Raw genomic sequence first — 22,688 nt, 5'->3', positions numbered from 1 at the left:
CATAAAAACTGACTGTAAAAGCTTTTATAGATACGTGAAAAGAAAAAGATTGGTCAAGACAAATGTAGGTCCTTTACAGTCAGAAACAGGTAAATTGATCATAGGGAACAAAGACATGGCAGAGCAATTGAATAACTACTTTGGTTCTGTCTTCACTAAGGAGGACATAAATAATCTTCCGGAAATAGTAAGGGAACAAGGGTCTAGTGAGATGGAGGAACTGAGGGAAATATATGTTAGTAGGGAAGTGGTGTTAGGTAAATTGAAGGGATTAAAGGCAGATAAATCCCCAGGGCCAGATGGTCTGCATCCCAGAGTGCTTAAGGAAGTAGCCCAAGAAATAGCGGATGCATTAGTGATCATTTTTCAAAACTCCTTAGATTCTGGATTAGTTCCTGAGGATCGGAGGGTGGCTAACGTAACCCCACTTTTTAAAAAAGGAGGGAGAGAGAAATCGGGGAATTATAGACCGGTTAATCTGACATCGGTGGTGGGGAAAATGCTAGAGTCGGTTATCGAAGATGTGATAACAGCACATTTGGAAAGAGGTGAAATCATCGGACAAAGTCAGCATGGATTTGTGAAAGGAAAATCATGTCTGACGAATCTTAGAGAATTTTTTGAAGATGTAACTAGTGGAGTGGATAGGGGAGAGCCAGTGGATGTGGTATATTTAGATTTTCAAAAGGTTTTTGATAAGGTCCCACACAGGAGATTAGTGTGCAAACTTAAAGCATACGGTATTGGGGGTATGGTATTGATGTGGATAGAGAATTGATTGGCAGACAGGAAGCAAAGAGTGGGAGTAAATGGGACCTTTTAAGAATGGCAGGCAGTGACTAGTGGGGTACCGCAAGGCTCAGTGCTGGGACCCCAGTTGTTTACAATATATATTAATGATTTAGACGAGGGAATTAAATGCAGCATCTCGAAGTTTGCGGCTGACACGAAGCTGGACGGCGGTGTTAGCTGTGAGGAGGATGCTAAGAGGATGCAGGGTGACTTGGATAGTTTAGGTGAGTGGGCAAATTCATGGCAGATGCAATTTAATGTGGATAAATGTGAGATTATCCACTTTGGTTACAAGAACAGGAAAACAGATTATTATCTGAACGGTGGCTGATTAGGAAAAGGGGAGGTACAACAAGACCTGGGTGTCATTGTACACCAGTCATTGAAGGTGGGCATGCAGGTACAGCAGGCGGTGAAAAAGGCAAATGGTATGTTGGCATTCATAGCAAAAGGATTTGAGTACAGGAGCAGGGAGGTTCTACTGCAGTTGTACAAAGCCTTGGTGAGACCGAACCTAGAATATTGTGTGCAGTTTTGGTCCCCTAATCTGAGGAAAGACATTCTTGCCATAGAGGGAGTACAAAGAAGGTTCATCAGATTGATTCCTGGGATGGCAGGACTTTCATATGAAGAAAGACTGGATTGACTAGGCTTATACTCACTGGAATTTAGAAGATTGAGGGGGGATCTTATTGAAATGTATGAAATTCTAAAAGGATTGGACAGGCTAGATGCAAGAAGATTATTTCCGATGTTGGGGAAGTCCAGAACGAGGGGTCACAGTTTAAGGATAAAGGGGAAGCCTTTTAGGACCGAGATGAGGAAAAACTTCTTCACACAGAGAGTGGTGAATCTGTGGAATTCTCTGCCACAGGAAACAGTTGAGGCCAGTTCATTGGTTATATTTAAGAGGAAGTTAGATATGGCCCTTGTGGCTAAAGGGATCAGGGGGTATGGAGAGAAAGCAGGTACAGGGTTCTGAGTTGGATGATCAGCCATGATCATACTAAATAGTGGTGCAGGCTCGAAGGGCCGAATGGCCTACTCCTGCACCTATTTTCTATGTTTCTATGTAATTGGTGGACTGGACCATATTCAGGGATTCATCTTCGAACCTGGATGAGTATGCTGCAGTTGTTACCGACTTCATTAAAACCTGTGTGGATGAGTATGTGCCTACAAAGACTTACTGTACATTCCCAAACCAAAAGCCGTGGATGAACCAGGAGGTACGTCGTCTGCCGAAGGCTAGATCTGTGGCATTCAAGTCTGGTGACCCAGGCCTGTACCAGAAAACCAGGTATGATTTGCGGAGGGCTATTTTAAGGGCAGATACAATTTTGAACGAGGTTGGAGGTGACATTGGATGTACAACAACACTGGCAGGGTCTGCAAGACATTACTTCCTACAAAGTGAAACCCAACAGCATGAATGGCAGTGATGCTTCACTACCCAATGAACTCAACGCCTTCTGTGCCCACTTTGAAAGGGAGAACACAAGAACAGCTGTGAAGATCCCTGCTATACCTGATGACCCTGTATTCTCTGTCTCAGAGACTGATGTAAGGCTGTCTTTAAAGAGAGTGAACCCTCGCAAAGCGGAAGGTCCCGATGGAGTATCTGGTAACACTCTGAAAACCTGCGTCAACCATCTAGCGGGAGTTTTCAAGGACATTTTCAACCTCTCACTGCTACTGGCAGGAGTTCCCACTTGCTTCATAAAAGCAACAATTATACCAGTGCCTAAGAAGAGCAATTTGAGCTGCCTTAATGACTATTGCCTGGTAGCACTCACATCGACAGCAATGAAATGCTTTGAGAGGTTGGTTATGACTAGACTGAACTCTTGCCTCAGCAAAGACCTAGGCCCATTGCAATCTCCCTATCACCACAATAGGTCAACAGCACGCAATCTCAATAGCTCTCCACGCAGCTTTAGACCACCTGGACAACACAAACACCTATGTCAGGATGCTGTTCATCGACTATAGCTCAGCATTTAATACCATCATTCCCACAATCCTGATTAAGAAGTTGCAGAACCTGGGCCTCTTAAACTCCCTCTGCAATTGGATGCTCAACTTCCTAACCAGAAGACCACAATCTGTGTGGATTGGGGATAACATATCCTTCTCACTGACGATCAACACTGGCGCACCTCAGGGATGTGTGCTTAGCCCACTGCTCTATTCTCTATATACACATGACTGTGTGGCTAGGCATAGCTCAAATACCATCTATAAATTTGCTGATAATACAACCATTGTTGGTAGAATCTGAGGTGGTGATGAGAGGGCGTACAGGAATGAGATATGCCAACTAGTGGAGTGGTGCCACAGCAACAATGTGGCACGCAACGTCAGTAAGACGAAAGAGCTGATTGTGGACTTCAGGAAAGATAAGAAGAAAAAACACATACCAAACCTCATAGAGGGATCAGAAGTGGAGAGAGTGAGCAGTTTCAAGTTCCTGAGTGTCAAGATCTCTAAGGATCTAACCTGGTCCCAACATATCGATGTAGTTATAAAGTAGGCAAAATAGCGGCTATACTTCATTAGGAGTTTGAAGAAATTTGGCATGTCAACAAATACACTCAAAAACTTCTATAGTTGTACCATGGAGAGCATTCTGACAGGCTGCATCACTGTCTGGTTTGGGCAGAGGCTACAGCACAGGACCGAAAGAAGCTGCAGAGGGTTGTAAATTTAGTCAGCTCCATCTTTGGTACTAGCCTACAAAGAACCCAGGACATCTTCAGGGAGTGGTGTCTAAAAAAGGCAGAGTCCATTATTAAGGACCACCAGAACCCAGGGTATGCCCTTTTCTCGCTGTTACCTTCAGGTCAGAGATACAGAAGCCTGAAGGCACATACTCAGCGATTCAGGAACAGCTTCTTCCCCTCTGCCATCTGATTCCTAAATGGACATTGAACCCTTGGTCACTACCTCACTTTCTTCAATGTACAGTATTTCTGTTTTTTGCACATTTTTAAATCTATTCATATACATATACTGTAATTGATTTACTTACCTATTATTTTTTAATTTTATTTATTATTTTTTTCTCTTCTATATTATGTATTGCATTGAACTGCTGCTGCTAAGTTAACAAATTTCACATCACATGCTGGTGATAATAAACCTGATTCTGACTTCCTGTTGGCAAAACATTTTAATTGCAATTCCCATTACCATTCCAACATATTGGTCTACGGCCTCCACTTGTGCCAAGATAAGGGCACCCTCAGGGTGGAGAGGCGACACCTTACATTCTGTCTGGATACTCACCTGCATGATGACATGAATATCGATTTCCAGCAGACAAATTCTATCCCAGCTACTTCCTCTGTTCTCAATCTGACCCTTTACTTCTTCTCACCTGCCTATTACTTCCCCTGGGTACACCACCTCCCTTCCCTTTCTCCACTCTCTTGTCCTATCAAATTCTTTCTTCTCCAGCCTTTGACCTTTCCCACCCACCTGGCTTCACCTATCACCTTACAGCTAGCCCCTTTCCCCTCCCGCACCTTTTTATTCTGGCATTTCCCCCTTCCTTTTCACTCCAGAAGAAGGAACTTGGCCTGAAACTTCGACTGTTTATTGTTTACCACAGATGCTGCCTGACCTGCTGAGTTCCTCCAACATTTTGTGTGTGTGTTGGTCTGGATTTCCAGCATCTGCAGACTTTCTGGTATTCGTAGAAAGCATCCTGTCTAGATGAATAATGGCTTGGTATGACAACTGCTCTGCCTGTGTCAACACGAGAGTTGATGACACAGCTCAACGAGTCACGGAAAATAAGCTCCCCTACCTGGATTCTGTTTACACCTTTTGTTGCCTCAGTAAAGTAGTACAATCAAAGACCACTCCTACCTCAAACGTTTTCTCCCCCTCCCATCGGTCAGTAGATACAAAAGCCTGAAAGCACATACCACCAGGCTCACAGAGAGCTTCGATCCCACTGTTATCAGACTCTTGAATGGTTTCCAGTAGAAAACTATTTACAAAAAGATAGCACGAGGAAATCTGCAGATGCTGGAAATTCAAGCAACACACACAAAATGCTGGTGGAATACAGCAGGCCAGGCAGCATCTATAGGGAGAAGCGCTGTCGACATTCCGGGCCGAGACCCTTCGTCAGGACTAACTGAAAGGAAGGATAGTAAGAGATTTGAAAGTAGGAGGGGGAGGGGAAAATGTCAAATGATAGGAGAAGACCAGAGGGAGTGGGGTGAAGCTGAGAGTCGGAAAGGTGATTGGCAAAAGGGATACAGAGCTGGAGGAAGGAAAGGATCATGGGACGGGAAGCCTAAGGAGAAAGAAAGGGGGAGGGGAGCACCAGAGGGAAATGGAGAACAGGCAGAGTGATGGACAGAAAGAGAGGGAAAAAAAAGGAGGGGGGAGAAAACCAAATATATCAGGGATGGAGTAAGAAGGGGAGGAGGGGCCTCCCGTCCAATGATCCTTTCCCTTCTCCAGCTCTGTATCCCTTTTGCCAAACACCTTTCCGACTCTCAGCTTCATCCCACCCCCTCCGGTCTTCTCCTATCATTTCACATTTTCCCCTCCCCCTCCTACTTTCAAACCTCTTACTGTCTTTCCTTTCAGTTAGTCCTGACGAAGGGTCTCGGCCTGAAACGTTGACAGTGCTTCTCCCTATAGATGCTGCCTGACCAGCTGTGTTCCACCAGCATTTTGTGTGTGTTACTTACAAAAAGATGGACTGTTGACCTCACAGTCTACCTCACTTTGGTCTTGCACCTAAATGGCTTTCTACGCTGCACGTTTCTTTAACTGTAACACTTTATTCTGTGTTATCTTGTTTGTTTCTGTTCTACTACTTCAATGTACTGATGTAATGAAATTATCTGCATGGATGGTGAGTCGATACATGTGAAAATAATGAACAGATTTACCAATTTGCACACTTATTTCTTCTTACCCCTTGAAGGTGAGGATGCCCAGCCCATCGGAAGACAGGTGGCACCAGGTGGAGGTGAGTCTGTGAATAGTGAAGAACAGGAGGGTGTGCAGAATGTGTCTGAGGGTAAAAGAGGGTAACGCATGGGGGATGTGAGAGAGCAGGAGGGTGAGGGTTTAGAGAGAAAGTATGGAAAGGAATGGAGGGGGAACCAACCCTCATGGGTACAAAATGTAAGAAGAATCACAGGGAATGATTGCTCTAATCTCTAATGACAGTGGGTAGGAGTCTCCCTGCGCAGCAGTTGGAAAGAAGGAAAAGCTGGGAAGAGCTAGCCCCCAGCCAGAGGGCACCATCATGGTCCAGTCAGACTGAGGAAAGGGGTGGGTAGAGTGTCAGGGAAAGGATTAATCTGCACTCACTTAGGGACTGGTCAGGGAAAGTCAGCACAGATTTCTTGGTGGGACATCCTGTCTAATTTAACTGAGCTCTTTAAAGAGGTAAATATATTAATGAGATCTGTGGTGATTTACATGGATTTCATTAAGATCTTTAACAAGGCCCAACACCTTGGTCATATAAGCAGCATTCACAAGAAAAGCATAAATTCAATATCAAGTATACATAATGACGAGAACAAACCCAATTAAAACAAATAGAACAAATGAACAAGGGCATTTTTAGAGCATAGAAGTGAAATGTGAAGTGGCCACACCATTGCTGTACCGTGGTGGTGATTAGAGTTTTACCTGTTGGCTCGAGAACTGAATGGTTGAAGTAAAGTAGCTGTTCTCAAACCTGGTTGTATGGGACCAGGCTTGTGTTCCTCCTTTCTGATGGAAGCTATGGGAAGATGGCATGGCCTGGCCAGCAGGAACCTTCGATGATGGATGTTGCCTTCATGAAGCAGTGTCTCCTGTAGGTACTACTGATGGTGGGTGTGGTGGGGCCTGTGGTGTATTGAGATGAGTTCATATATATATATACGAGGTGGGTTCATTCAGGGAAGGTTGGGGGAGTTTCGGAACCCAGTATTTCATCAACTCTCTTCTCCTGAATCACAGGTTCCTACTGGGGGTGGGTAAGTTAGAGTATCAACCTGCCTCTTGCATCAGCACAGCTGGAAAATCTCCAGCACTTGGCTAAGTCTGGCCATTCCCAACTCCTGCCATCTGAGCATCTAACACATCCAAAACTGTCACTTGTATTCTGATACAGAAACTGAAAACTCCAGCGAGTAAGGCAGCAACTGTGGAGAGAAACATTAACATTTTAGGTGAAGGACTCAGTATCAGGATGGGGAAAGAAGAAGGTGCAGCTTCAAGTTGCAGAGGGGATAGGGGAGGGGGTGAGTACAACCAAGGGTATCACTGTGTTAGAGTGTGGGGATGGGTTGTTAATGGACTAAAAGGGCAAGAAAGGAGTGTGATTGGAGCAAATCTCAGGTTATGCTGTTCTAATGAAGAGGGAGAAATCGTTGAGCCAGTATCAATGGGCGATGACTTACAACAAAATGGTCAGGCTTGCTATAGAAGGGAAACTGAGTTGGAGTTTGGAAACTGTGACCTGCTTTCTCATTTCAGGTTTCCACGGTGAACCATGCAAAGGCCACTGGTAAACAGGGATGTGTGGCTTGTGAGAACTTTAGCCTTCAGTTGGATGCTGATAATTCTGTTGGTGAATTCATCATCTCCTCCTTCTCTTTCCAGATCCCACGAAAGGAGCAGCAACAGGGAAGTCCTTCGGCATTGTGAGCTACATTCTCCTGGCTCTGTTCGTCCTGCTGATGGTGATGTTCGTTGTGGAAATGCTCAAGTGTAAGTTACTGAGAGTGTGCGAGAGCTGGGTGACGACATGGAATGGGGAAGGGCCTGCACCTTTGGGGAAGTGTTGTGGAGGAACCGTTTCTGAAAGGTCAGCAGATGGCTGAGTCACCGTGCACCAAAGGAAGTGTGAGGGCCTGGTCACGAGGTTTCACCCTTGCCTAAATACGTTTAGAGTGTCATGAATCCATCGAGCAGCTTTAAAATACTAGGGGGCAGCACGGGAGCCTCACAGTTAGCGTTACACTATTACACCACCAGTTCCGCCACTGTCATTCAGTGGGAATGTACTCATAGAACATAGTCATCTACAGCACATTACAGGCCCTTCGGCCCACAATGTTGAGCTGACCATGTAAATTGTGACCATGCAAGTTTCCTCCAGGTTCTCTAATTCCCTTGTGTTTCAAAGATGAATGGGTTAGTAGGCTAGTTGGTCACATGGGTGCAATTAAGCATGATGGAAATCGGTTACCTGGCTAAACCGAGCCATTCCCAACTCCTGCCATTTGAACACCCAGCAAATCCAAAACTGTCATCAGCATTCTGATTAAAAGAAACTGAAAACTTTGCACTCAGCAGGACAGGCAGCGATTATGGAGAGTGAAATGGATTAACATTTCAGGTCAAGGATTTGAGTTTAGCCAAGTGCTGTGGATTTTCCAGGTGTGGGTATTTTCTAGCTCTCTGAAAGTGGAAAGTGAGACTGCCAGTTTGTTAGCTGTTATGAAGCAAGAGGAGATGAACAGACAGTTGTAATATGGCTGAGCAACGTGGAAAGACCTGATGCTCCTCTGTTTCCAAATCCAGTCCCTGCTGTTTATCTACCCTGGGCTCCGACAGTCCTCATCCTGCTGCTTGAGAAGGTTAGAGACAGGATGCAGCAATACTAGTAATAACTGTCTCACTTTCAGTTCGACAGATATCCAGTGAAATTAACGATCTGAAGGAAGATATGTCAGAGAAACTTGCAAGAATGAAGGATGGTGAGTCTTGCCCAAACTCTTCATGAACCCAGCTCCTGGTAGAAGCATCTAAGAGCATCAGGGATCTCAGGGACACAGTGGATCCAGGTCATGTGAGACTGAGAAGCTGGCTCAGATTCCCTATGATAACTGGAGATAGTGGAATCTGGAGTCACTAACAACCTGCTGGAGAAATTCAGCGAGCCAAGCAGTGTCAGGGATGGAATTGTCAACATTTTGGGTTGAAACCCTGCGTCAGGTCTGATGTTACCTGCATTCTGCAAATTGGTCCATCTACCAGCTTGGTTCTACCTACCTTTTACTCTCTGTCTCCACCTATCATCCAGCTGCATCTGTGTGGTGAACTACATATACCTGCCTGGACAACCCCCCCCCCCCCCCCGCTGACTGCTCCCGTAGCTCCTCCCACAGACCCCTGTATAAAGGCGGTTGGGGGCACGGCTCCTCCCTCAGTCTCCAGGATGTTGTGTGGTGGTCTCTTGCTGCTGACGGTGCTTTCTTCCAGCTAATAAAAGCCCATCTCGACACATCTCTGAGAGTTATTGATGGTGCATCAATCTGTCAACTCCATCCTTCGCCCTCCCCTACCATACTACATCTGCCCTCATCTGTCACTCCTCCCCAATCATCGACTGGCCTGTCTCAACACTCTCCCTCCTCTTTATCTCTCCGCTCCATTCTCAGTCCTGAAGCAGTATTTTGACCTGAAACATTGACAATTCCTTCTCCCCCTTCCCCCACCACCAATGCCGCTTGACCTGCTGAGTTCCTCCAACAGATTGTTTGTCTCTCTGAGGTAATGTTGGTAAGGTCACCATTGGCCCATATAACTAACTGTGATTCTGGATTACTACATCTGGCTATTGAAAGGCAGAAACTGGGGTGAAATATTCTGCAGGCCCCTCCATCGCGCTGAACACTGGTCTCTGACCCACAGGAGAGGGACTAGGGCTAAACACCACAAACTGGCTGGGAACTTTTCACTGTGAAAGCTGTCCCCCTCCTGACTTGAAAATCAGAGAGAATAGTTGTGCTAATCTAGGCTGAGAATTAGTCATGGAAAATACTTTAAGAATGTTTAATATTTCCTTAAATCTTTGCAAAACATTTTCCTTTAAACCCTTTGTTGATATAGTTTTTAAATCTCTAGCAATGTTTGAAAATATTTAAGTGTTTTATGAAGTGTTTTAACACTTTTTCAGTTTTTTATGAGCCTGCAGAGCAATCCAAGTTTTTAATCAAAGGTTGACACTTGGTGGGAGTGTAATTTTGTGTCCCTCTGACTGGTGTCATGGTCTTGATGATGGGGTGGTCCCACAGGGGACTGCTCAGTTCTCCACAAGTTCCTGCTGAGACAGCTGCCAAAAGTAATATTAGACTTTCCAGTCAGAGACAACTGAACCGATAAAGGTCTCCACTGACTCCAAACTTCACTCCTGTCCTGTGGGAGCAAGAGTATCCCAGGGCCCAAGGTGTACTGTGACACTTCGATGGCCGAGGATGCAGAGGTTTGTCATGGTCCCAGGATCCCTGATCAAGAAGCTGGGATCGTCCCTACCTCAGTTGGGAACATATGCAAGATCACCTATACTTCAATGGGTGCATTTGTATATGTGCCTGTGTGTCTGTTTATTGGTAGTGGTGTGTGATCGTGTGTGCTGTTCCATTGGGTCCTTAACCAGCCTGGTATAAAGGCTTCAGTAAGCTCCTCACTACTGTGGACCAGCCTGAGGACCAGCCTGTAACCTACTCCTACAGTCACTGTATCTATGTGGCTGGACTGGTTAACTTTGGTCCCACAGGTTACTGATGATAGGGCAGGTTGGAGTAGGTTGACTTTGCTAAACTACTAATCAATACTTGCTGCTACATATCAGCCCAAGCTGTTTGCGCCTTGTTGTGTGAGGGCAAAGAACATCTCTTCAACTAAAGAGCTGTGCACGGAACCTGACCGTAGTCCGCTGGGGTTGTCCATGTTCATTTGAGAAATGCTACATCCAGAGGGGAAGGCCACCATGAGTACACCAACCTCAGTGTCTGATTGGATCCTCTGGCCAAACCTCTAGAGTTTAAGCCAAGAGCCTCAGAGGCCACATCTGAAACAGAGACAACACAAGAGTTAACTTATTGGAAGAATTATTGAAAACCCAGATGCAATAAGTAGAGACCTGAATTCAAATCCCACTATGGCAACTCCAGGATTTTGGAACAAACCCAGTCTCAGTCACGGTGACTGCTTGGCTGATGAAAGTTCTCTGAAGTATATCTTCATCTGACTGTAACTATATACAACCAAATAAAACAATGTTCCTCTGCACCATGGTGCACCGGCAATACATATATAACATACAACACAAAGTATGCCACAAATAAGTTAATAAAATATATTTCAAGATGGACGTTCTGCACAGAACAGGTGAACAGTAAACAGACATTTTAAAACAATGCGAGTGCCTGTTTATTACCTCCTGCACAGGCTAGCAAACTGCTCATTGTATGTAAGTGCTACATGAGGCCTGAGGAGAATTACATTCAGATGAATTATCCAGCTGTGAACTTGCCACCCAGTTTGGACATGGTAGAGATGGTTCCTCAGCCAGAGTTTTCTTCGCCTGGGGAGTAGGGTCTAAATACCGAGCAGTCAAGCAGCAGCCTGATGCAATCATCCTCACACAATCAACCTCACTGGCAACATGTCAGACTCCTGCTCACAATTGCCTGATGCATCCTGTCCCTCCGCAGTACACAGGTCATCTTGAAACATTGACTCTTGATCCCATGGTGTCAATTGAACTTTGACAAGGTATTCTTCACCTGACTCCCACCCGTCACCCTCTCTCATTGACGAATCAGCGCTCTCCAGTGTTGAACAATGCTTGGAAGAAGTGATGAATGTAGTGAAAGCTCTGTGTGGCACATCAGTGTCCATTATCAGGATAGGCTTGGTGGCCCCATCACTGATGACGGAGCTGACCATGTCCTGTGGCAAAAGGTGAGGGAAACAGTACAAAGAATAAACTCGTTGAACTACCAACAACTATATGTGTGGTATCTGTTTGTTAGGGTTTCATCTTCACCTAGAGAGCACCCCGATTGTGGTGTTTGACAGCCATTCTCAGTAGAACTGAAGCAGAACAAACCTGACCAGTCATCCACAAGGCACTGTGGACCATCGGCAGCAGCTGAGATGTCCACCCCTAGAGCCTGTCACCCAGGACATCCTTCACTCCACTGTGACATCAGTTCAGCAGACCAATGGGGAGCAGGCCAGAAGCAGAACCACAAGACATACCTAAGGCTGCACAGCCCAGCTGTTGAAGACGTAACACAGGGTCACCGTTTATTAAAGAACAAAAGCATTGGATGGAGCCTTGTAGTTCCTCAATGGCTCAGGTTGTCTCAGTACCCACACATCCAGTGAATGGTGGCGGGCAATTGCACGAAGAGAAGGAGGCTCCAGTGACGTCTTCAACCCCAACTATGGCAGGGCCCAGCACAAGGAAGTACAGACAACCAATCCCAGCCAGAAGTGTGGAATGAGTTCCCTCCTGAGATCTTCACCGGCATAGAAACCAGTGCCCAACTAACTCCATGCACTACTTGGGACCTTCAGAAACAAATGATAAAGCCGAAGAATTGGGACCAGACAACCTCCTAGCATTAAAGACCTGAACTGCATATCTATCTGATACTCCAGTGCAGTTTTCACTCCAACGTTTTACCCAACAATGTGGAAAGTTGCTCAGGTATGCCTCGTTTACAAATCCAAATCTATCCAATCATCAAGTTCTCTAAGACTGTGTTTCGAGAGCATTCAAAGTTGAAGATTCAAAGTACGTTTATTATCAAAGTATGTTTACATTATATACAACCCTGAGATTTGTCCTCCCACAGGCAGTCAGGAAAGAAAGATACACCATGGAACCTGTTCAAAGAAAATCATCAAACGCCCAATGTGCAAAAAAAAACAAATCGGAAAATGTCAAAACAAAACGAGCGGATTACATACAGAATAGTAAACATCAAACCACAGAGACCTTGAACCGGTTTGGGAGTATTCCGTTTAGTTCAGTCCAATTCTATTTGGTGCTGTGGCCACACATTCTGGTCTCGCCAGTGATGACCAGATCTGGAAATGAACTAAAACTTCTCACAGTAGGGAGGGACTGAAGCTCCTTTTTGTTGACCTGAAAGAGATGCCACATCTTTGAGGAGTCTAATTGGTGGAATCTGTCACTGAGTAACCAAAGCAGGTATCTTGGATTATTAGAACTGAGGGGAAAATAGAATTAAATCTCAAAGGAACGGAGGTGAGGTTTCTAGGAAACATTCCTCTTTCAGGTATGTTGGGAGTTGTCATCTGAACCAGCGGAAGGAAGTGGATTCAGGGTGTCAGAAATGAAATATGTGATTAACTTGAGAACCAAGAGAAGCAGAATAGGTTGTTTAAGAGACCTAACATGCAAAGTAAGGGTTGAGTAGCTAAGTAGCTAAGCCATATTTGAAGGCTAGGTGCTTGACAAGGTGTTGGAAGCTATTTGGGATGCATACCATTGACAGTACATAATAGGTAGTGGGAGCTGATCTCTACTACCCCCCCCCCCCCAACCCCCAGCTATGACAATCTTAAGGAACTGGAGAGGTTAGTGGGCCATGGACTAAAGGGAAGGAGAAAAGAAACCAAAAGGCGGTGATGGATATATCATGAGGGTTGGAGAGTAGAGAGGAGGGGAGAGAGGATAATCAAAATGAGGAATGGAAAAAAGAGAAGTGGGGTTGGGCAGGGGAAGAGGAAGAGGGAAGATATTATGTGAAGTAAGAGAAGTCAATGTTCATGCAATCAGGTTGGCAGCCATCCAGATGGAATATGAGGTGTTGCTCCTCCAACTTGAATTTGGCCTCGTCATAGAGGTAGCTTCATCAGGACTGGAAAGGAAGGATACTGAAGCCAGAATAAGAAAGTGGGGGGGGGGGGTGTTGGGGATGGAGTGCAAGCTGGCAAGTGAAAGGTGAGACTGGGTGTGGGTGGGTGGGGAAGCAGGGGGATGACATACCTTAGTGAAGCTAAACTCAAGATGAAGGAGTGACTTCTCATATTCTGCCTGGGTAGCTTCTGACATGATGACATGAACATTGTTCTCTCTAACTTCTTGTAGCTACTCCCCTCTGCTTTCCCTTTGCCCAATTCCCCCCCCAACTCACCTCTTTTCTTTCTCATTCCCGATTCTAGTTACTCTCATCTCCTCCCCAACCTCATGTCATGCCCATAACATCCCTTGTTCCCAACTCATTCCTTTTATTTCATGGTCCTCTGTCCTCTCCTATTAGATTCTTTCTTCGAGACTTTTACCTCTTCTATCTATCGCCTTCCAGCTTTTCACATCTCCACCCCCCTCACCTGGTCTCTCCTATAACCTGCCAGCTTGTTTCCCTTTCCCCACCTTCTTAGTCCAAATTCTTCCCCTTTCCTCTCCAGTCCTGGTCAAGGGTCTCAACCTGAAACATTTACTATTTATTTCCCTCCAGAGTTGCTACCAGCATTGTGTGTCTACTACAGAGGAACCTGGGTTCAGGGTGGGCAGGAGCAGGGTCTCGTTGCTTTGTTGTATGGTGATCAGCCAGCATGCAGACACTCCATGGTCCCAAGAGCATTTCTCAGAAGTGATGAACGTTGAACTGGAACAGGAGTTGAACAAACAGCAGGAAGAGTACGGTTAGACAGTCTTTGTGAGTCACTGACTGACAACTTCTGGCAACTCTTTGTGCCTAGTTGTGACCCTTCTCACCCATCCACTCTTTGGATTCAATGGCTGACAATTCTTCTGGTCAGTAAATTCCCTTCCCTCTATAGTCTCCCCTTTATGGACTCTGCCCATACTTTTGGTTGCCTGAATACAGCACCCCAGCATAATCAAAACCCCAGCCACTCTGGATATTCTCTCATCTCCCTCCTCCAATCAGTAGATACAAAGGTCACCAAGCTCAACGACAGCTTCTATCCCATTTTTATAAGACTATTAAAGAGATCCCTCGTACAAGGGATCTGACAGTCAAGCCCTGAAGTGACAAGTGCCTGTGATTTTGCTTTGTTGTGTGCCTGTTGGGTTTGTCTTCCTCTCCACTCATGGGCCTCTTACAGGCTAACACGAATCACTTGCATTTGCGTGGCTGCTCAAGCCAAGTGAGGTGTTCCTGGGTAATTCATTCAAGGGTCCCCAACAAGCTGGTAGATGACAGGGTTCAGAGAGTGGGGATGGAGCAGGGCCACTCATTGACCAGCTGCACCATGACAGGGCACCGTTACCAGCATGTGAGACGTCTGCTCTGAGGGTTTTGTATGGGACGTTCACTGCTGACAAAGGGAACAGCCACTGGTGGGGGAGCTCATAATGAGGAAGATCATGGGAGTCAGGAGGAAATACCCAGCGAGGGGGAGAGCTTCCTGTAGGAGGAGAGATCCAGTGAAGAGTGAGCGCCTTAAGATGAAGGAGCTCCCTGTAAGGAGTATTTCAGAGAGGAGGGAGCTCCCTCTAATGAGGGAGCTGCCTGAAGTGGGGGAGTACTGAAGGTAGAAAGCTCATGATGGGAGGGAGCTCTGGTGAGAGCCCATCAGCAGAGTGCATCAAAGACAGGCTAGATGTGAATGGGCACTGCATCCCAACCTAACCAGGCCAGTTTGGGAAGGAAAGGAAGCTCTTAGAGCAGTGGTAAGAGTCCCCGGAGAGAGGGATCTCTGCTGCAGGTCTGGCACGAAGGCCTGGGATCATTGTCCCCAGAAATGAGACTGCTGAGAAGAGGAATAATGGGGACCAGCTTGCACTGAGTAAATACAGGGGAGCTGTTCACACTAGCAACAGTTCAAAGGCACAGCTCCAGCACTGACGGCCACATGCAGAATGTCATGGAACATCTGTTTCTGCAGGGAGAACAATGGGAAATCTTGTTCTCCTACCAAGTCAGGCAGAGTCTCCAAAAGAAACTGGGTGTGTATTGACAGAGAAATATTTTCAAAGTTCAAGGAGAGAAGTGGTTGAGATTGCTCACTAGGGATCAACGTTGATTAATGGACTGAATGGCCTCTGTTGTATGCGGTATGTCGAATGCCGGGTGAAACGCGAAGACTTTGGGGTAACTGTCTTTGCTATTGCTTTGCTCACGCTCGAGTGCGATGCTTGCCTTTTTTTTGCCGGTGGAGGAAAGGGGGTTTGTCGTTCCCTGCCGCTTACACGCGGGAGGGGGGAGCTGGGGGGGGCTTTGGGGTTCTCATGTTTAACTGTTGTTCATTCTTTGGGGAACTTCTCTGTTTTTGTGGATGTTGGCGAAGAAAAAGCATTTCAGGATGTATATTGTACACATTTCTCTGACATTAAATTGGACCTTTGAACCTTTGTTGGTTATTCTACGGTTGCCATTCCACACTCCTACACTAACAGTGCAGAGAGTTCCAGTCAGCAGAACATGCGTTTGGCAGGTAGGAAGGACCCGTGAGCTAGTAACGGCCTCCCAGCGGAGGCAACCAGCAGCTGTATTGCTACCTCATGGTTGAGGTTGAGTTTGGATCACACTCTGCAGTGAATGGACCTCACTGGATGCTTGGATCATACTATGCATTACATGCACGGCCTGCACTGCGCAGAAGGGTTTGATCAAGTTGTAGGAGCATTGTTGGATTGCACTCTCCAGTGTGCTTGGATCACCATGTAGAGTGTGTTCCCCTGGCATTTTTCACTGGATACACGCATTATTGCGCTCTGCAGTGCGTATATGAGTTACACTGTGCGGTGGAACTGAATTATACTGTCAAGAGTCTTTTTGAACTGCATAATGCAGAATGTGATGTGTCTAATTATGCAGAACGTATTTGGATCTTGGACCAAGTTTGTGTTTGGATCACACTGTGCAGGTGCACTTGGATCGCGCTGTGCAGGCGCGCTTGGGTCGCACTGCGCTGAGCGGGTTTGGATAAAGTTGTGCTGTATGTTTTTGGACCACATGGCAGAATGTTTAAAAACTCCTATAGTTGTACCATGGTAGGTATTCTGACTATAGCACAGGACCCAAAGAAGCTAGTCAGCTGCATCTTGGTCACTAGCCTACAAAGTACCCAGGACATCTTCAGGGAACGGTGTCTCAGAAAGGCAGCATCCATTATTAAGGATCTCCAGCACCCACAGCAGGCCCTTTTCTCACTGTTACCATCAGATAGGAGATACAGAAGCCTGAAGGCACACACTCAGCGATCCAGGAACAGCTTCTTCCCCACTGCCATCTGATTCCTAAATGGACATTGAACCTTTGGACACTACCTCACTTTCTTCAATATACAGTATTTCTGTTTTTTTGTACTTTTTAAAATCTATTTTATATATACTGTAATTGATTTACTTATTATTTTTTAAAATTTTTTCTCTTCTAGATTATGTATTGCATTAAACTGCTGCCGCTAAGTTAAAAAGTTTCATGTCACATGTCGATGAACTGTTTGTTTGGATTGGACTTTTAAGTGTTGGACCATGTGGTTCAGTGTATGTAGAGGCTCAGAGGGTTTTGACTGTATTGTACTGTGTGGTGTGTATTGGGACTGTTTTGTACAGCGTGTGTATGGATCATTGTGTTACTGAGTGGATTATTCTGCACCAACTTGTGTATCTCTTTGTATCTTTAACCACTTTTTAATGTTCATTACAGAGTTGATCACTGAAACCCGGAAGGGGCATGGCCAGTTGGAGCAGGGACAGGAAAGCATTGATGACAGAAGTAAGTGAAATCTTTCACTCTGCCCTCTGCCTTTCTGTGGCAAGAAAGACAAATGATTCCCTTGTTTATTGATTTGTCAACTCACCACTGCAGTAGGCTGGATGTTCCAGCAGGGATGGGGCTGCCCCTTCTGCTGAATCTTGGGTTAAGCTTTCCAAAATCTTGTCTAGAATAGAGATGCCGTGGTACATCCAATACTGTTGGTGACAGTGTTAAAGCTCATCTGTGTGTGGCCAGCGTTCATGAGTCATCGGTGCTGTAAAAGCCAAAGGTGATAGGAATGGAGAGGTGGAGGAGGTATTTGAGCTTCTTCAGCCTGTGCTGGCAATCAGCTTGATCAAAGTCACTTCATTGCCCTAGTAACTCTCTGAATATTAACTCATTACAATACATGTCATAAGCAAATACAGAATATCATTTATAAAAGTATGAGAAGCATAAATAGACATTCAAAATCATTTCCCCACAGTAAAACTATCAAGTGCCAGAGGACATAGATTTAAGGTGAGGTGAGAGAGTCATGCAAGTCCCATCTGGAGACTCAGGAATGTTATCACAGTCAGATGTAGAAGGATTCTTCATTGCTGTTTCCATAGCATTTTTTTTACCATTCAGGGTTGTTAGCCCTGAGCTGAACCCCCGAACCTGGAGGACCAGTGGACCACTGTGGCAATGAACTGAACAGGGCCTGGCCTCTACCTTTTGACCTGTTTGGCAACAGCCAAAGCACAAGGCCCGGATTCCAGCCAACACAGTTTTCCGGGTCAGAGAAGCTCACGAGCCTCCAAACCCTATGGCAAGGTTGTGGTCAACTTGGAGGGAGAGGGGGAAAGTTTGAAGGAAATGCACTGGTATGTGTGTAACTGGAACAGGCTGATAGGGGTAGTGATGGAGGCAGATACAATGTCATATAAGAGGCTTTTTTCAGTCACATGAATATGTAGCAATGCAAAGATATGGATCATGTACAGGCAGAGAGATCTAGTTTAGTTTGGGATCATGTGCAGCACAGACATCATTGGCCAAAGGGCCTGATCCTGTGCTCTATGCTTCTGCATTCTGTGTTCTCGAAATAGCCAGTGGCATTTGTCGACATAGTTCAGAGCCAGTGATGGTTAGAGAAAGAAAGAGGTGGCATTGATGTTGCCTGAAGGCAGGGCAGCAGTTACTGCAGAAAGAGCCACACCCACTTCCCAAGGTTTTCACAGCTGCTACATAGTCTATTTTTCATTAAAGCTGTTCTAAACGGTTCTGGGCATTGGAATGTGCGAATTGTGGTATCAATGTGAGCACAGCAAGATCTCGCACACCGTCATCTGATAATGAAACAGTGGTGCAGTGGATATTGCTGCTGTGTCACACCTCTTGGAAGCTGGTTCAGTACTGACCTCAGTTAACGTCTGCGTGGAATTTGCATGTTCTCCTTGAGATGCCGTAGGTTGTTTCCGGGTGCTGAAGTTTCCTCAAAATTCAAAAAGGTGGACTGGTTGGTTAATTGGCTGCATTAAATTATCACTTAGTGGAGATTAGCCTCAGAAAAAGTCAAATGGAAGTTGACAGATGCATGTGAGATCCACCTGTAAGGGATTCCCTGAAAGCTGGTGGCAACTCCAATGCAGCCATTCCTCAGCAGGTGACCCAGGGACAACCACGTGGCTGTTCTGTGGGCAACTGCTCCTAACTGGAGGGGATCGTGCTTTTTCGTGAGCCACACTGACAATAGCCTGTATGCGTTGGTGGCCACCATTTTGTGTCTAGGTCTCTAGACTGAAGGTGGAGTGTTCAGACTCAGAGTTAGTGTCAACCAGCCCATGGTAAGCCCTCTCCTGGCCCTCTGGCTCACAGACTACAAGCCATTCTAGATTGTGCAGTTTCTGGCATTCACCTGTCTCCATATTTCTGGCTTTCACCAGAGACATAGAGGTTTCCTGGTTTCTCAGGCCCTTATATGTTCAGCCCTACCCTGGTATGGATTTTGCAATGCTGTGGCTGAGATTAAACCAGCCGGTGTGACCAAAACGTCCTGGCATCACAGTAAACTTGAGCTTCTTTTTCAGTTTCGGGTTTGAATGACCAAATGCGCAAATGGCACGGTGAGCTGCGGGCTCAGATAGCAGACATGAAGAACAACTGTGAGTATTGGGAAGCCACCCTTCCATCTCCTGATGTGCCTCATATTTCTGATCATGGGCATTAGACCATTTAGGTTGGATGTTGTGTTGTGAGGGAACTGAAGGGCCAAACATGGGTGGAATCTCAGAGGATTCATCTGGAGTCTGTTATGTCCACATTCAAATTCCTCACAGTTCCACTCCCATTCTGTATCCCACTGTGTCAAGGTTTAAACACACACACCCTCCAAATTTCTTGACATGCACAATGCTAACTGATTTAGAACATAGAAATCTACAGCACATTACAGGCCCTTCGGTCCACAATGTTGTGCTGACTGTACAACCTACTTCAGAAACTACTTAGAATTTCCCTGCCACATAGCCCTCTGTTTTTCTAAGCTCCATGTACCTATCTAAGAGTCTCTTAAAAGACCCTACTGTATCTACTACCTTCGCTGGCAGTGCTTTCCATGCACCCACCACTCTCTGTGTGGAGTAACTTACCTCTGACATCCCCCTTGTACCTACTTCCAAGCACCTTAAAACTGTGCCCCCTCATGTTAGCCACTTCAGCCCTGGGAAAAAGTCTCTGGCTATCCACACAATTAATGCCCTTCTTCATCTTATACACCTCCATTGCTCCAGGGAGAAAAGAGCAAGTTCACTTAACCAATTCTCGTGCTCTCCAATCCAGGCAACTTCCTTGCAAATCTCTGCACATGCTCTATGGCATCCACATCCTTCCTGTAGTGAGGTGACCAGAACTGAACACTGTCCTTCAAAATAAGGTCTTATATAACTTTAACATTACCTCGTAGCTCTTGAACTCAATCCCATGGTTGATGAAGACCATCACACCATACATCTTCTTAACAACATCGTCAATCTGCGTTGCAGCTTTGAGTTCCCCATGCACATGGACTCCAAGATCCCGCTGATTCTCCACATTGCAAAGAGTTTTACCATTAATATTATACTCTGTCTTCAAATTTGACCTACAAAATTGAACCACTTCACACTTAACAGGGTTGAACTCCTTCTGCTATTTCTCAACCCAGTTCTGCATCCTATCGATGTCCCACTGTAACTTCTGACAAGCCTCCAGACTATCCACAACAATCCCAACTTTTGTGTCATCAGAAAACTTATTAACCCACCCCTCTACTTCCTCATGCAGGTCATTTATTAAAATCACAGAGGTCCCAGAACAGATCCCTGCAGAACACCACTGGTCACCATCCTCCATGCAGAATATAAACCATCTACAACCGCCCTTTGCCTTCTGTGGACTAGCCAATTCTGGATCCACAAAGCAAGGTCTCTTCGGATCCCATGCCCCTTAACTTTCTGAATCCATATACAGTACATCCACTGCTCTGCCTTCATCAATGTGTTTTGTTACATCATCAAAGAATTAAATTAGGCTCATAAGGCGTGACCTGCCCTTGACAAAACCATCCTGACTATCCCTAATCAGATTATGTCTCTCCAAATGCTCATAAATCCTGCCTCTCAGGATCTTTTCCAACAACCTTGTGAGATTCCTGACTCTCTGTGCAGACCCTATGATTTCATTACCTTTATCTTTAATTGTCCAAAGTTCAGGGTTATGAACTTAACTCACAAAGCCAGTGGCACATGCCATACTGATAGAGTTGGACCTTTTTTTGGATGTATTCCCAGACACATTCCTCTTGGTCATCAAAGCTTGAACCCCAACCACAGGTGCCAAGGCGAATCAGATACCTTGCTACATTCATTAAGACCCTAGGCCTGACTCTCCATCGCATCTCGAATCCCCCTTTATCCCAGGAATTTTGCACATCACCTCCGCCACCCCACCCCATCCCCCACACCCTTCAACTGCTTCTGCTCCAAATAAGTCCCTTCCAGACATGAATCTGATGTCTGGGTATATGTCTGAGGGGGCCAGTCCAGACCTGTCCCACTTTCCTGCTGTTTCCCCAGGCCCTGTAAACCTCACCATCTCAATTTAAGTTTAATGAATAATTTATGTTACTGAATCTATATTCAGTACCTTCATGTGACTGAATCTGCATTTAATTATTTTGAGTGAATGATTTTCTTGACTGAATCTGTGTTCAGCATCTTTCAGTCCACAGATTCCAGAATGTGGCCTCTCACACAGGGACAGGAAGCCTCCTTACCTTTCCCCCAACTCTGTTATTATTAACCGCAGGGGTTTCTCCTAGGTTATCCATCAGTCCTTCACGTAAATCATTCACTTTAAATAACTGAATGCAGATTCAGTAACATAAGTTGTTTGCTGAAATAAATTGTGGTCGCGAGGGTCAGGGGAAAGAGCAGGAAGTTGGACCAACCCTTCAGGATCAGTCCTTCTAAATTGTAGCTTCTATTAAACAGCACCCTGACTCTGTCTGCTGCAAGGGTCAAAGTCTGTCTGGTCTCTGTAGACACCACCCTCATGCCATTCCAACTTATATTCTCAGTATTGTCCACAAGCAGCTTCCCTAGAAGGGGTGCCCGTAACTGGTATTCCCGCCGGAAGGTGATCAGTGATGTACAAAGGTTTACTATTAAGCAGACAGGCTGTCTCACCATGTTAATGGAAGTCCATCAGAGAAACTTTGTGCAGAATTCAAGGGACGATGCTGAGGAAGTTCTACGAGTCTGTGGTGGCCAGTGCAATCATGTTTGCTGTTGTGTGCTGGGGCAGCAGGCTGAGGGTAGCAGACACCAACAGAATCAACAAACTCATTTGTAAGGCCAGTGACGTTGTGGGGGTGGAACTGGACTCTCTGACTGTGGTGTCTAAAAAGAGGATGCTGTCCAAGTTGCATGCCATCTTAGACAATGTCTCTTATCCACTCCATAATGTACTGATTAGGCACAGGATTACATTCAGCCAGAGACTCATTCCACCGAGATGCAACACTGAGTGTCATAGGAAGTCATTCCTGCCTGTGGCCATCAAACTTTACAACTCCTCCCTCGGAGTGTCAGACACCCTGAGCCAATAGGCTGGTCCTGGACTTATTTCTACTTGGATTAATTTACTTATTATTATTTATGGTTTTATATTGCTATATTTCTACACTATTCTTGGCTGGTACAACTGTAACGAAATCCAGTTTCCCTCGGGATCAATAAAGTATGTCTGTCTGTCTGTGGAGTTATTCTCGGTACTCAAAGAGAACACAATTTTCTTTCACAAGTAAACTGGGAGTTGCACTGGAGGAGAGGGAGTACTTTTTCCCTCTGTGTGAAGTCCTGGGTCAGTATTATCTTCAGTCTAACTCCCAGCACTGCTCAA

The 22,688-nt window shown here is 45.6% G+C and overlaps 1 protein-coding gene across 2 annotated transcripts in view; it reads left to right on the top strand.

Annotated features, from left to right (window-relative positions):
* The window catches only part of LOC132406449 (CD209 antigen-like protein C), a 65,115-nt gene that overhangs the window by 29,960 nt on the left and 12,467 nt on the right, over nt 1-22,688 (top strand). For both annotated transcript variants that reach the window (XM_059992139.1, XM_059992138.1), the window contains exons 3-7: nt 5,744-5,788; nt 7,423-7,530; nt 8,451-8,522; nt 17,211-17,279; nt 19,337-19,411. In XM_059992139.1, coding sequence (XP_059848122.1) covers nt 5,744-5,788; nt 7,423-7,530; nt 8,451-8,522; nt 17,211-17,279; nt 19,337-19,411 — 369 coding nt within the window. The remainder of the gene's footprint in view (nt 1-5,743; nt 5,789-7,422; nt 7,531-8,450; nt 8,523-17,210; nt 17,280-19,336; nt 19,412-22,688) is intronic.

This window comes from Hypanus sabinus, chromosome 16 (assembly GCF_030144855.1).
Source record: "Hypanus sabinus isolate sHypSab1 chromosome 16, sHypSab1.hap1, whole genome shotgun sequence".
In the NCBI taxonomy this organism is placed as follows: Eukaryota; Metazoa; Chordata; class Chondrichthyes; order Myliobatiformes; family Dasyatidae; genus Hypanus; species Hypanus sabinus.
This window is presented reverse-complemented; position numbering and strand designations above follow the sequence as displayed.